This window comes from Tripterygium wilfordii, chromosome 2, assembly GCF_013401445.1.
Source record: "Tripterygium wilfordii isolate XIE 37 chromosome 2, ASM1340144v1, whole genome shotgun sequence".
Classification (NCBI taxonomy): domain Eukaryota; kingdom Viridiplantae; phylum Streptophyta; class Magnoliopsida; order Celastrales; family Celastraceae; genus Tripterygium; species Tripterygium wilfordii.
The window spans coordinates 6,384,120-6,399,228 of NC_052233.1; the positions used below are offsets into that span (position 1 = coordinate 6,384,120).

Genomic DNA, 15,109 nt, shown 5'->3' on the forward strand with positions numbered 1-15,109 from the left:
AAAAGAGTGTTGTCAAAGGTGAAAGTCGCTTGAGCGAAAACAAAAATAATTCTAGGATGTTAGTCCCTTGAGCAACTCCAATAATCGCTTGACCAACAACAAAAGATACGAATTGTTATATAGTCTAGAGAGCAATCCGTTTGAGCGACTTTGTCAATGTACACACCTTTTGACAAATTTCTTTTCCAACAAACATGTTTATGTTCAAACATTGTGAATAATAGATATGTTGGTTCGTCAACAACCCTATAAATACATGTTTTCCTATGCGTTTGAGAGATACTAGACATATAGAAGAGAAAATAGAAGTTTTACATACATGTGCACCACATTTGCATAAGAGCGAATATTGTCATTATTATTCCCATCAAGAGACACAAGAATTGCTGCTTCCTTTCTCGTGCATGAGAGATTAGTTTATCTTGGGAGATTGTTGTTTGATTATCAAAAACAACTGTAGGAGACAAATCAATCTTAAGGAGATAGTGTTTAACGTTGAACTCGATCCAATTTCCTACAAACAAGTTTTTTATTCTTATACGATTATTGTTTGATTTCCTTTTCATTTATATTGTTATATTGCACACGATACAATACAATTGGTTTAGTAAATTCATTATACAATTCTTTTAGGCCCCAACATCATTATAGAATATACAACATTCTTAGGTTTGAATTTGATTTATGTTTTGTATAATTGAATTTGTTTGACTACAAATATAAATGTCGAATGAAACAAGAAACGGTGGGGACGATTTGATAAATGTCTCAAGAGTCACTATGGTTGTACCAACAGTACTTCCTACTCTTATACCAATAGTCACTATGCCCCTTTCCCATGGAGAAAAATCAAAGAAATTCAATGGTATAGATTTCAAGTTTCTCTTTGAAGACGGGCCAAAATTGATGAGGCTAAAAATAGTATGCAAACGTGGCTACTATAAATGCTTGGAAACATTCAGATTTCCTATACAGGAATTATATCCTCAATGGATTGGACAACATATTGTATAATGTTTACATTCTAATCCAAATGGCTAAGGCAAAATTATGAGAATCTTTAGACAAAAAGTATAAGACAGAAGATGGCAACTCAAAGAAATTTATGGTTGGTAAATTTCTGGATTATAAGATGGTAATACAAAAAGAGTGACCAATCAAGTACAAGATATTCGAGTAATTATTCATGAAATTCATGTTGAAGATATGATTCTTAGTGAATCATTCTAAGTTGTTACAATCATCGAAAAGTTGCCTCCAACTTGGAAAGATTTCAATAACTCTCTTAAGCATAAACGTATGAATAAAACTTGAAGATTTAATTGTACATTTGAGGATAGAGAAAGATAATCATAATTACAAAAAAAAAGGTACAACAAAGTGAAAGCTAATATTGTGGAGCAACCTAATGATTCTGAAAAGAAGAAAAGTAAGTACAAGGGTAAATGCTCTAAAAATAAAAACTTCAAGAGGTTCAAAGACAAGTGTTATGCGTGACAAAGTTGGCATTGTGCCCAAGATTGTCGTTTGCGTAAAGACAAATAAATCGACAAGAAGAAGTCATAAGCTAACATAGCTGAAGGGGAGAAACAATTTGATGACATCAACCTTGGTACGATGATGTCTAAAGTTAACTTGACTGGCAATTCCAAAGAATGATGGGTGGTTACAAGAGTTACTCGCCATGTGTGTGCCAACTGTTGGACCATAGGTTCTACATGTGTAATTTTGATGATATAAATCCTTTTGTGTGCTATTTGATTGAGTATTGAATTATGATAAATGAATAAGCCATGTTGTGTCACTTACTTGTGAAGTATGATTAAATATTCTAAGTGAAAGACTCAGTCTCCCATTCTCTACTTCATTTGAAAGCTTGAATCTTCAGCTTATATCAGATATACAACCTTAAGCCCCTAACTTTGCATAATCTTCGGTTTTATATAAGTTTATTTGTATGTGCAGTCTGTGTCTATTCATTGCTAATATGCTTTCTAGATTAAAATAAGAAGTGTAGTGTTGTAAATAACCCTAAAAAAAATTACGGGGGCAACGGACCCCCGCCAAATTTTCTAGCATGGATCAAAACGTATATGTGTTTAGTATCAATCCCCCAACATCAAATCCTGGCTCCGCCCCTGCCTTCTCGAATGTTTTCAACACATATAACCCTAGTATTCACTTTGCAGAATCAATGGCTTGCACTGATGAATTTCAGAAGCATTGGGTTTCGGTTTTGGAATTAGAATAAACCATGTGAAATCGATTTCGAAATCTTAAGAGACAAAGAGATGCATCGAAAATCGTTCCAGGTCCCGCTATTTTTTAGTTTTCAATTATATCCAATCATGTGCTGAGTTAGCTTGCCAAATAGACTTGAGATTAATTGCTCTCCCTCACTTTATTGAAAGATTCCAGGACTCTTGTTAAGCGAGACAAAAGCAAGTCCCCTTGTTTACCTTAGCCATTTATTTATTAAATAAAAACCTTTTTAAGAAGTAGGTTCATAGATTTAACAATGAAAGTTAAAAGATACACGTGAAGCTAGAAAGCTAATCTCAACGAAGTAGTCTCTTTCTTTGCTATTTTCTCACCATACCATAGATGGCTTGCCGGTGAGCTTGCACTGGTCATGGTCATCAATGGAGATTAACGTGGCTAAAGCCTAAAGGTGAGTGCTGGCTGCATATCCCTTAGTTTTCTTGAACCAATTGGTTTCAATTATTGCTTGTAATAGAAATCTTATTGTTTTCAATTATTGCTTGTAATAGAAATCTTATTGTTTTCAATCACAGTTACATAGCATGTTTAATTTGAATTTTATTGTTTTTTTAAATGACTAAAATTGGCTAATTAACCAATTTTAAAAGTTGAACAACGGACCAAATTGAACATAATCCATATAGATAAAATCGAATCGTCCCCTGTTTTTAATAAACAAGGTGTTGAAATAAATAAAGCTTAACGTTTCTTGAGTCAAAAAACATTGACCAGAAAACAAGGAAGCTGGCTGTATGCCCGTATCCCATTTTATTTTCGTTTAGTTTCTGTCTTTATTCAAGTTTTTATATTATTAATTTACTCTATTGTTGACTCACTAACTAAGAAATTAAATCGGCAATCTGTTGGATATTGGAGCATGTAAATTGATCTTTTTGGGCAAAATTAAATGTGGAATCCACACGTCTCTTTTGGGACAAGTCCGAGTTTGAGTATGTGGAATGGCGTAAATTGATAAGCGTAATATATTTACATTGCAAAAACCCAAGTGTAGATGAGCATAGTATATTTATATTGCAAAAATTAATATCGTTGCAAAAATCAATATCCGATGAATTGGAAATTGATCCCGAAAATGCCCACATGGAACCACGTAAGTTGATGTGAACTCAATCCCACATTGAAAAGTTAAGAACTCAAAAGTGATGAGTTTATAATACTCCTAGTTGATGTGTATAAGTTGGTGACTTGGTGTGCTTCCTTTAACGTGTTATCAAAGTTTTGAACTACCGGATCTAACACAATCTACTATTTAGACAAAAAAAAATATGAGAAAAGAAAAAAATATGGTCCGAGATATGTGTGATCTATCTTCCCCAATGAAAGAAATATAAGAGAGATTCAAACAAAGTTACCAGTCCAAGAATTTCTGTACAATGAACAATGGGCGTGTTTCTCTCAAGCTTCGAGTTCACTTTGATTCGACGTCGGACACACTTTGTGTTCTGAACTGTTCCGACTCAACATTCTCTTGAGTGAATTCCCCAGAGACGACATAGAAGAAGTTGTTGAAGAAGATGATGATGAAGAAGAGTCGTCGTTGTTCTCCATCACATTCTCAATCGTCACAGAATCAATGGAACTAACATCAACAAGTACAGTTTCAGTGTTCGACTCTTCAGTCTCATCGTTGACCACCACAGAAGCTCTGCAAATGGGACAGTTGGTGTGCGAATGCAGCCACATATCAATGCACTGTACGTGAAACCCGTGTCCACACTTTGGCAACTCCCTTCCGATTTCCTCTTCTTCAAACGCACTCAAACAAATCACACAGTATTCTAACTTTACGTCGTTTGATTTATACACAAACAACGGAATTGAAGCGATTACAGAAGCGTCGAGACCTTTGGAGGGTGAATTGGTGGCGGTGGTGTCGTCGAGGTGGTGTGTGTGGAGCATGTGGAACCTAGAAGGGTGGAGGACGTGAGAGACGGTGACGGAGCTAGACTGCAGGCGTCTCTGGCGGGCTTGAGACAAGAACCATTTGGTGTATATGTGGAGGAGCAAGACGAAGAGGATCACTAGAAGGAGGGAGATGAGGGCGGCGAGCATAATGTTGGTGTCGTATGCCGATATGCCATTGATGAGATGACTCAATTCACTCGACATCTTCTGCAATTTGACCAACTTCGCTTCAAGGGAGTGCGAGAGATATATAACAGTGGAATCTTCTATTGGGCTACGTCCTTTTATAGGGAAAACAAAAATAGTTTACTGTGAAGGATCCAACATTACTTGAAGATGATGGTTACTTGAAAACATATTCCGTCAGTCCATGGGTGTTAGCAGAATGAATTATATACGGGTGGAAAAACATCGACTCCGGGTTCATTGGCGAAGCCAGGGTTTAACATGAGGGTTGTAGTGGTAGACGTAGAATTTTGCTAGCAGGGTATGGGGTGTCGGAATTTTTTTGGATTATCTATTAATTATACATTTTAAAGTATAAAAACTGACACTAAAAATAAAAAAATTATAAAATACGATAAACAATATTTGTCACATGCCTTCTTGTTTTCATGAACATGAATTTTTCTAATAAGGGGGTCTAAGTTGAAAATTCAGGGAATCTTCTATGAAAATTAGTATAAAATTAGGCTTATTAAAAAAATTGAGGGGGTCAGCCTCACAACAGTGTGGCTTCGCCCCTGTCCGGGTTGAACAACATTACGTGTTTACGAAATATTTTTACGTCTAGACTTTAATCTTGATTGGATTTCGAACGTACCTATTTGATCAAATCTAAATTGGTTTAAATTTGGACAAGTAACCGAACAATAATCTAATCCGATTAGGATCTGTGTTTAGACCCCGAGCCCAATTTTAAACCAAACAAAATTTATATTTGAATCCGAATTTCAAACATAAAATTTATGTTCAAACTTAATTTAATCCAAATGAAACAAATGTCCAGACAGAGTTTTGACACTCTTAGAATTGTAGGTGTTGTGCAATGATGAAACATTTGCGTGTAGTAGTTGGCTACAAGACACATTGTATTTGTGAATATGGTCATATTTATGTACTTGAAAGTCAAAAGAGTATCCCTTCATCCAAGGAGCTTAATAGGAGGAAGAGTCAGAAATGAATGACTCGTGAAGGCGACGGCAGCAGAAAGGGTTAGGCTTTTATTGGATTCATGAGGCATTGATTAGGGATCCCAAGGCCTGACCTATATCAGATCTAATAATTAAGACATCACCTTCACTCCTTTCTTTTATTTTATTTTATTTTATTTTTCTAGGGATCATTTCCTAGCACTTGGTTTAGGTTCAGGGGTTCCATGTGAATCTAAACCAAGTCCGTCCGTCTGACCACTGAGACCACTATTTGTAGCGGGTGCTAGACTCCACCTTTTTCTGCTGCTTGTTTTACGCAAGTGGTTCCTAACCTTTTAGAGCGGCTTCTTGGACTCGTGACCTCTGACCCTGATCCCTCTCTTTAAGGGCAACGTACCATCTGTGACCACAGACACCCACAAGAGAACCCTCTGCTGCTCAGAAATAGCAGGACCTAAGTTTGAAAATCAGAGATTCTCGGAAATCAAATGTCCGAATTAAGATTTAGGCTATAAGAAAGATTTTTAGGCTATTTAAAGCCCAAAAGAAACAGATTAATTTCACAATCAAGGAACTTCTCACTTGATAGGTCCGTTCAATTTCCTCAATGAACCCTAAACTCTCCATCACATGTTATAAACAAGAATGATTCTTGCGAATTAGTCACCCGCATAATACAACCTTAATACAACCTTTTGAAGGTTGAATCTGTGGTGCAGAAGAAATTTCGCATTCTTCTCTAGTGACCGAGAGAACCTTGATGGCTCACAAAGAGAAATCCGTGCCGAAAAATTTATGCATGCCGATAATTACAGAATTAAGAATGGCCGATACAATTCTCTCCGGCCACTGATCATTCTATATGGGTGAAGAATGCCATACACAAAGGCATCACGTTTCTGATGGTACAACTATATAACTAAGTGAAAAACTATACCGTATAGGTTTAGGATTTCCCCCTATAGAAAAAGTTACCCATAGAAAAAGTTTAAAAAAAAAAAAGTTAGGAAGACACATAATGGTTTTCCATCAATCTTACATCTTGCTAAAGAATGGAATTGAAATTGGTTGAGCATTTTTTGTAATTACCCAAACAAAAAGTGTACATGGCCATTTTCAGTCCATGAGCTTGTATCTCTTCTCTTGGACTCCAGTGACTCCCATTTGAATCTCTATTATGGTGTGAAGCGGAACCTGAGAGTTATATATAACCATGTAAGAATGTAAATTAACTTTATCTGTTATATGCCCTAACCTACAAGTCCATATGCTAGTAATTTCCTTTAGATTACCTCAATATGTGGAATTTCTTTCAGAGGCCTGTCAGCAAAATAAGCATATAATGCTCTCAATACTGCCTGCACAAGCATAATAACATAAACCATAATTAATAAATAAACCATGTTAAGAGAGCAGAAAGAGTTGAACCATCAATGAAATAAACACAACCTGATGGGAGATTACTACAACAGGTGCCCTTTGCCGCTCAAGCTCAATGATTACAGGTTCTAGCCTGCATTGAAGTGGAAAACTTCAAATGTGGTCACCTGAACACTCTAATTTACTCGTCACCAAGGGCTACAAAATTGCTTACCTTTGGATAACATCCAGATAAGATTCTCCGCGTGGATACCTATACCTCAGCTTATCCTTCTTACGTGACCTTGAAATAGGGTGTAAAAGAAAGGCGAAAATAATGAATGATGACCATAGAAATTAATATTATGCATTCGAATGGAAACAAATTAGTAAACACATAACAAAATTTGAAACAATAAATTTTCTAAAATTTAAATGCAAGAAATGATGTAACGCACTCGTACTCCTCGGGCATGTTTCTCTTTATCTCTTCATATGTCATTCCATCACAGACTCCAGCATTTATCTCATCAAGGGCGCGCCATTGTATCTAATGAAAGTAAAAATTGATAACACGAATTCAATTACTTAATCACAATTTTCAATCCCTATCTATCATTCATGAGTATTCAGAGGATTAGATTGTTCTAAAAATGGCAAGTTAATAGAGGTATTTCAAACTTACTAACCTTAGGAAATGCAACAATTGGACTTGCTGTCAGAATTGTTCTCTGTAGTGTGCTCGTCCAGATCTAAACAAAAGCAGGATAACATAAATCGTTATTAGCATTTTAGATTTTCTTTTGGGTACAGGGGGATGAGGAGAGTTTTCAAAACATATAACCATTGCAAACGGGCTCAATTGAAGTTCTAAAAAATTACAGAGGATGACCAAAAAAAAGCTTATCACAACTCGTCCTTGGTGATGAAGCCAAAAAAAAACAGAGAGAGAGAAATGGCTAGTTGAATAACAGCAATTAGCTGAATTCACCAGGGAAGCAAACACAATAGGATGTAGTTTCCTCTGTAAAAAGACATGGCCCGCATGGGCAACACAAACAAAAACAAAAAAGTAACTAATTGTAACCTGAATTGCTGCTCTTCCAAATTTTAATTAAAAGATATTCTCTTACAATTTTCAGATGATAGCCAATACATAACCCTGCCGCTGCAGTAGTGACAGATATTCAGTATATGGGCTAACTCGCAACCAAAGGAAAACAAGAGGGGAAGCTAATGTAGTATTACAATTACGCTTTTCTTCATTCCCCTTATATTTTATTATTTTCTTCCTGTTCTCTTCCTGATTTTTTGTATGAAGTGTTATCAGTTATATTAAAAGGATGAACAGATAATGAAACATACAGAAGCAGCCCTCTCAGATTTCAGTCTCTTTTCAACAAAGTGAGCAAGCTTCTTTGCATAAATTTCTCCAGCATCACTGTAGAATTACATCACGAACAGGTAAGTAAATTAAAGCATACCAACTCTCACAGAAGAACCAAAATTTGCATTAAAATATTTTGAGTAAAACCTTGAGCAGAATATTAGTTATACCACAGTCAACAGGAGAGATGTCAGATATACCTCAAGACTGAGTCACCCCCAATTCTGGCCCTAACGTTATCCCGACTCTCCCCATGCCTAGTAAGTAGAATTGGGCGAGGCGTAAGATGTGTATTCACCTGCAATTAGAGTAACAAAAGTTCATTCTTTATACAAAGCACAAAGCAAATTCAATAACTGGAGTATCCCAAAATGATGGATAGTGATCATTCAGCAGTGAAACACAAATCTTGGTCCACATATGCGATTACTTCTAATTCACAAGCAGTCAAGTACAAATAATGTTAAGATACCTCTATAAAATCAGAAAAATGTGGCAATACACTGACAAAGCAATTTAACAATTCTTGGTACCAAGAGAGAAGTTAATATATCAAAGGAATAGTTAAGAAATCAAGAGAAAGGCGTTCCTAAAGAAATCACTTGGGCAACTAGGACTGCTTTGGACAGATAAGCAACTAAGCCACTAAGGGCACCAAAATTACTTTGTTAAGCATTCCTTCTACTTTTTGCAGCAACTTATATTTCAGCCCCACAATTAACATTTATATATAATTAAGCTTCTATTAAGAAGAATAAGTTCATGTAAAGAAGATACTGGATATCAGCAAATGCGATTAACAAACATGAAGAAAACAAGTAGACAATTCCAAAGATTTTTAAGTAACCAAAAAGCTTATTAGCAAAGTCATATAGATGACATTCATCAGAATGACTGAATTTGAAAATAACATACCAAGAAAAAGACAATTCTTCCAGGGAGGTAGCCACTGATATTGTTAACCTGAATAAACAAGTAAAAGCTCTGAACATAATAATACCCAAGGTGGCACTGAAACTAATCAACAATAACCCAAATTAAATAAGTTACAGAGATGAACAAACACCTACTACAAAGATATTCAGGGACAAAGCAAAAACTTACACGAGAACTATATGACATTGTGCATGTCAATCATCAAAACGTAAAAATATGTGAATAATTCTCTAAAATAAAACAATTTTACCTGTATTTGTCCTCCATATCCACTGACCATATCAATCATTTTGATGTAAGATCCTTCTTCTACTGGCTCGTAGACCTGGCAGAAACACATTTTGAGAACAACATCTCAGAAGGAGCAATTAAAAAATTAATGTTCCAGGAAACTACTCTTTCATAATTGGCTAGCCGATCTCGAAAGTCTTGCATTCCAGCAACAAAATCTGGCCTGCAGAAAGAAAAACTAATTATGCATCTCTTCATTTATAAAAAAGAGAGAAAGATTCAGCAAGCATCCATACTCTTCTGCATAGTCAGGGCTTTGTTGAATTTTTAGACGTATATTTCTCTCAATAATGCGTTCATCGTTGCATATTGTTTCCAAAAAAATTATCTACATAAAGAATATAGAACATTAGCAGAAGAGTTCCAGACTATTTATATTATACATTGGTATAGTAACTCATGCCAGACTATTTATATTATACATTGGTATAGTAATTCATGCCACATAAATTTTTTAAATTTCCTTACAAAAAGAACTCATATAGACTTCTTTTACCACACATCCAAAAAAAAGATGACAACAAAAATATCTGTGAGCTAATGCCATGCTTGTGTACCTTACAGTTTCCTTCGGCCATCTTCATCAGCATGTTTCTTCGTTGCCTGGTGCTGTTTGTGGCATCAAAGATTCCTACCTAAAATCATATAAGAATGAAAACAAAAGGATTAAGCATAAACCACAGAATCATAAAAAGTCTTACCATAAAAGAACTTACCTGGCCACCTTCTTGCATCCAAGATATCATGTCTTCCATTGCCAGAGCTGCTACCTAGTAGCACGTGATATATTAAACTATGTAACAAAAAGGAGGTTAACAGAGTGTTAACATCACCAATCAACCAACAAAATCCAAATTCAGAAGTAACAATGGTTCATTAAAAAAAAAAAGCAGTATCTGAAGAATGACGTACTTTTTTACAAAAAGACGCAAAATTCATTTTCCACTTGCTTGAACAAATGAAACAATTTATAACCATAGAGGGAATCATGCATATCCACATCACAAAAATGAAATTTACTACCTGAGTCCTTTATTACATACAATCAAATAACTGCACCAAGTCAGTCATTGAAACAGGATTGACGGTAAATGCAACATATTCCAGCATAGAGAGGGAAAGCAACAACTTAGATTCAACAGTTGGGTAAGCACATAATTATCTCAGTAGAATAAATTTCCTCTGCGACCACTCACCTCATTGCGTGCATCAAGTCCTTCAGGATTGTCAGCTCGGAAAAAGTCAGCAGACTGCATCAAGAAAGGGTCACCAAGAAACAAAAGCAGAAACATCAGAACTCCCGCAATCTTTTGATCTTGGAAAAAAGCAATCATAAGCACCAGTAGTTTAAAATCTCCTTCAACTACTTGATAAAAAACCTCTGAATGGCATATCCTGTTATATCCTTCCCTCAATTATCTTTTTGACTGTGCATAAAAAAATTTTCAACCATACCCATTTAAACTATTCAAGGCAGTCGCAGGGTAGCTCTAGATAGTAGCACACTAAGTGATTATATTTACTTTTTTCATTGATGAAGAGGACTTTTTTTCCAACCAGGGAAAAGAAGAGGGAGATCCAAAGCAGGAAACAGGTATACATGTCTGGATCTCTTTATAGCGTCAAACAGTGTTATATGGAAAGAAAGGAACCAGAGAACTTTTAATGATTCTATATATTCAGTAGATGTGGTCTTAGACAATTGGCTCTCTGGTATAAAATTTTGGCTCTCCGGCGCCTCTTCCAATTCATTGATTGTATCAGCCTAGCTAACTTTTAACTTTGGTCTCTGTTTCTTGGGCTGCAACTTATTGGCGCTTCTAAATAAAACTTTTCTTCTTCGAAAAAAAATGTTAGAACACTACTAAAATCTGCTCAGAATGAAAACCACTAAATAAGGAAACACAAGCTTTAGGCATCTTAAATGTACCTGATTAGTTCCATGCTTAAGACGCCGATACTGTGGGGCGAAAAAGAAGAGGAAAATTTCATGTTAATCTCCAACTTTGACTTTCGCTTTGAGGAACACAAAACTGAAGCAAGACCGTCGCTCACCTTCCCAACATTGAAGTGTTTGGTATCATGGCCCAACCAACGTAGATATCTTGTAAGTTTAGCTGCAGTGAATGTCTTGCCTCGAGCTGGCAAACCAACCTAAAGATATCCCAGCTTGTTAGGATTATTTTCTCTCAGGTAATGGCTCAATGAATTATTAAGGTAGTTGATCAATTGTAATGAATCAGACTTTCTGGTTATTAACAAAGGTCAGATATTGATCTCTAACCTTACCAGAATGGCAAGTAAATGAAGAAAAACATAAGAAAGGCCAGTTAATAAAATCAGAAGATCTCACAAAGAGTTATGCAGAGAGATACCAGGACAATTGCCAGATGTCTGTGCTCCTTTGGTCCAAGCATCTGATCAGCCACAGCTGCAGCTGCAACAGCTCCGGCAGCTGCTGGCATCGTATTCTAGCAATGAACAAGAGGTAAATAATACATGTAGAATGAAAAATTAAATCATCGTCAAAAAACAGCAAACAGATGGGTAAGAGTGTACTCTGGTAAGACCTTGGTTTCTGTATCCAGTTTGAGATCACTAGAAAAAGTACTTGCACTAGCTGATTTAACAAGCCTAGGAGATCCAACGCCCCTATCCACAAAAAGTCCCCTATGATCTTGCTTTTGCAAAGGTGAAAAGGTCCCCACTGACTTTGATTCAACCATCCCAGAACCTGAACACACACTGGATGTATCTGGAACAATGACCTCCATCTCCTGAAAGTTTTATCAAATTGCACTACATCAAAATTAGTGCAGTACTAACTGAAGGAGATAGACAGGTTCTCATACATCTGCCAGTCCCGAAAAACAGACGAACAATTGGTGTCTAATATTGATATACATTATCAAATTGCTCATGGGTTAGATAGTACATTTAACAAATGCTTCCAGCTTCAGAAGTTGATAATGAATTAAACTGCACATTGCACCCACAACTTAAGAAGTTACAAACAATATCCATGGCCAGGTTAAAAGTCTAATTAGTGTCCACCCTCATACTGATGTAAATGTCATTAGAACGACACAAAAGGTCTATTTTACAATAAAGGCTAACAAGAGAAACCTTAATAGTTGCAGGTCGATCAACAAAAACGCCCCTATCCTTCAAGGAATGTGAACCACTGCCTAAACCGTCGGTGTTGGAAAAGATCCCAGAACGGGTTAAAGATCTAGGAGTCTCCGTATTGTTAGCTGCATACACCAGACCAGTATTTGCAGAAGTTGATGGAGCTGGAACTAAATAGTGCTCAAGATCAAGCTCCAAACTTGCCGAAGAGCCATTCTACATTGATGATGGGACCAAAAAATTGCAGTTAAATTACATTACACGATAATCACCTCATAAAAATGCAATGAAAGTGTTGGTGCACCGACAGGTAAGGCTCTAAACAATTAGTTCTGTTGCATGACTTTCAGCAATGTAGGTCTATGCTACTTGTTCTATTCTATAAAGATAAGCTGCTGCCAATCCCGTTAATTTAAGGCTTTGTCCCTTTATGAAAAAAAGACTAACTGAGAATGGAGTCAATAAAATTCAAATCGCATGGATAGCTGCAGAAAGCATGTAACTGAGGTTACTTGTCAACACTAGAACAATACGAGAAAGCCCTTGTTCACACAATGGATCACCGGGAATCCATGACAATTTCTCAATTCACATGATACAAATTAAATGGTCAGTTATTTGATTTTTCTTATCTCACTTCCTCTTCATACAAGTGCTGATTAGGCACTCTTGACGAAGTTTTATTGGATGCAAACCCACCAAGATGAAGCAAAAAAAATTGAAAATTGTTGTTTTCATTTTGATTCTTTTCAATTTAACACCTGGTTATCAACATATTTAACATTTGTGTTCGCAACACGAGAAACATTATAAATAGAAACACACCTCAGCACCCATCTGTGGCATTGAATTGATGCTAACATCAGGAATCCCACGAACAGTAGAAGGCTGGAGATTCTCCTGATAAGCTCTCCAACTCGCAGCGAGATCAAATGGTGAAACTCTATCAGCTTTAATGAATACTCTATACTCCACAACTTCATCAGCATTTAGCCTAAAAACTGCCAGTCTAGCATCCCCTTCCAGTGTTCCTCCAGTGAGAAGCCGGTTTGGACCTTCCTCCACCACACAAGGTGTGTTGCTGTACTTCGACTTCAAAAGGAACTTAAAATCCAAGGTCTCTGAGTTCCACAACCGCAGAACAAAATCAATCAAATAAGCAGAGAAACTAGGCAGCAGAGAAAACAACATCTCATGAACAATTTGTAAAACCTCATCCAGCTGCTAAAAAAAACAAATATTCAAAATCTCCATTCAAGTAAAGAACCCATATGCACAATGAACACGTACAGCATCTGATTGGCAGGGGCGGAACCACCCCTACCCAAGGAGAGGCGGCTGCCCCACCTTAAAAAAAAATTAATGGTAAATTTTTTATACAAGAATAAATTGTGTACACATATAAATCAGATTAAGTGGGCACTCAATAAATGTCCCTCCTAGCATAATAAAAGATTAGTTACATAATATAGGCCTAGAACAATACAACTAACAAATTAAAGGTTCAACTTAATAAGTAAGCATAAAAGATGAATGATCTAACTAATGATGATGATGCACGTCCGCTTAGCCCCAAAGATGAATGATGATGATAATTGGAAACAATAATTGTAATCGTTTTACCAAATTTATGTATATAATTTTACTTTTATCTTAATTTTAAGAACTGATATATATAGAACTCAAAAAAACATCGCACAAAAAAAAATCGCCCCCCAAGTATCCGATGTTGGTTCCACCCCTGTTGATTGGTACAGCAAAACTATGGTTCCAGAAATAACACCAGTTACACTAAAAATTTCATAACCAATTAATGCTCCGAAATTCCATCCTATCTCATGTGTAGTTCTTCAAGACTGCCAAACATTGAATACAAAGTGACAATACATACAAATACGAAACGCCAGAGTGATGGTTACCATGGTTCGGAGGAACAACAAAGCTCAATTCCCACATTGAAGCTGATTCACGTTCCATGGAGAGCTAACAAGACATAGGAAGGCCATTTAAGTCATACAATTATCACTCAAATAGTCAAAAACAACTGTGCCTGCAATCAAAAGAAGAAAATGAAAGACACGACGAGAAGTGATGGTACTTACAGCTTTAGAAGAGTCCCAAGAGCCGATGAGAGGGACGGATCCATAGACGTGAGGGAGAAGCTCGCCTTTGAGTCTGTAATTCTCCATCTTCAATGAAACATAGAGCTGTCCGCCAGAGTGTCCCTCTTCTCTCTCCTCGCTATCATTGGTCCCATCCTCCATGTTCTTCGACGCACCAGTTCCCATTCTTTCTCCTTTAGTCTCTGAAAACGGAATCGTTTCTCTAGGTTCTGGCCATGGCGTGAGCTTTTACTCTCTGGTTTGCCACTAGTCGTTCTGGATTAGATAAGAAAACAAGCAACGGAAATAGGTTTTGGGCCCTGGTGGGCCACATGCATCGCCCGGGCTGCGAGTCGCGGTTGTCATGATCAACTTCATACTCGCTCGCTTCGAGTAAAACGCTACACTCGCCTCGTTTATTCGACATGTGTATCCTTATCTGATGAGGAACGGACACGCAGGATGTGCGAGGCAGAAGTGGGGCCTGCTGTTTTTGAAGGACACGTGTAGAGAAATGGCAGCGAGTATATGTAAGAATTTCCGCGAAAGCACAGTGTAGATCT

The 15,109-nt window shown here is 36.7% G+C and overlaps 2 protein-coding genes across 4 annotated transcripts; both read right to left on the reverse strand.

Annotated features, from left to right (window-relative positions):
* Nucleotides 1-3,565: 3,565 nt before the first annotated feature.
* On the reverse strand, nucleotides 3,566-4,679 carry LOC120007395 (RING-H2 finger protein ATL63-like). The gene has a single exon (XM_038857589.1). It carries the CDS (start codon nucleotides 4,390-4,392, stop codon nucleotides 3,679-3,681), a length of 714 nt encoding a protein of 237 aa, XP_038713517.1. The 5' UTR covers nucleotides 4,393-4,679; the 3' UTR covers nucleotides 3,566-3,678.
* A 1,445-nt stretch (nucleotides 4,680-6,124) lies between these two features.
* Nucleotides 6,125-14,830, reverse strand: LOC120007403 (6-phosphofructo-2-kinase/fructose-2,6-bisphosphatase-like). 3 transcript variants are annotated; one of them, XM_038857605.1, is made up of 23 exons: nucleotides 14,547-14,830; nucleotides 14,364-14,427; nucleotides 13,270-13,565; nucleotides 12,442-12,660; nucleotides 11,886-12,092; nucleotides 11,691-11,786; nucleotides 11,371-11,469; nucleotides 11,246-11,275; nucleotides 10,512-10,565; nucleotides 10,032-10,085; nucleotides 9,873-9,950; nucleotides 9,552-9,643; nucleotides 9,421-9,478; nucleotides 9,275-9,349; nucleotides 9,004-9,051; nucleotides 8,289-8,386; nucleotides 8,067-8,142; nucleotides 7,391-7,453; nucleotides 7,160-7,245; nucleotides 6,937-7,005; nucleotides 6,792-6,855; nucleotides 6,635-6,700; nucleotides 6,125-6,536 (listed from the first exon to the last, which is right to left on the reverse strand). In XM_038857605.1, the coding sequence occupies exons 1-23, from the start codon at nucleotides 14,730-14,732 to the stop codon at nucleotides 6,459-6,461; spliced, it is 2,256 nt and encodes a 751-aa protein (XP_038713533.1). In that variant the 5' UTR covers nucleotides 14,733-14,830; the 3' UTR covers nucleotides 6,125-6,458. The 3 variants fall into 3 exon arrangements, with proteins under 3 accessions (XP_038713533.1, XP_038713524.1, XP_038713542.1); XM_038857596.1 differs by having other exon boundaries at nucleotides 7,160-7,251; XM_038857614.1 differs by lacking the exon at nucleotides 12,442-12,660 and having other exon boundaries at nucleotides 7,160-7,251.
* Between the last annotated feature and the right edge of the window lie 279 nt (nucleotides 14,831-15,109).

Coding starts and splice junctions, on each gene's coding strand:
- LOC120007403 (XM_038857596.1), bottom strand. CDS start 14,732: ATGGGAACTGGTGCGTCGAAGAACATGGAGGATGGGACCAATGATAGC. Junction 11,276..11,370: donor AACACTTCAATGTTGGGAAG/GTGAGCGACGGT, acceptor TTCGCCCCACAG/TATCGGCGTCTTAAGCATGG. Junction 7,454..8,066: donor AATCTGAGAGGGCTGCTTCT/GTATGTTTCATT, acceptor GCTTTTGTTTAG/ATCTGGACGAGCACACTACA.
- LOC120007395 (XM_038857589.1), bottom strand. CDS start 4,392: ATGTCGAGTGAATTGAGTCATCTCATCAATGGCATATCGGCATACGAC.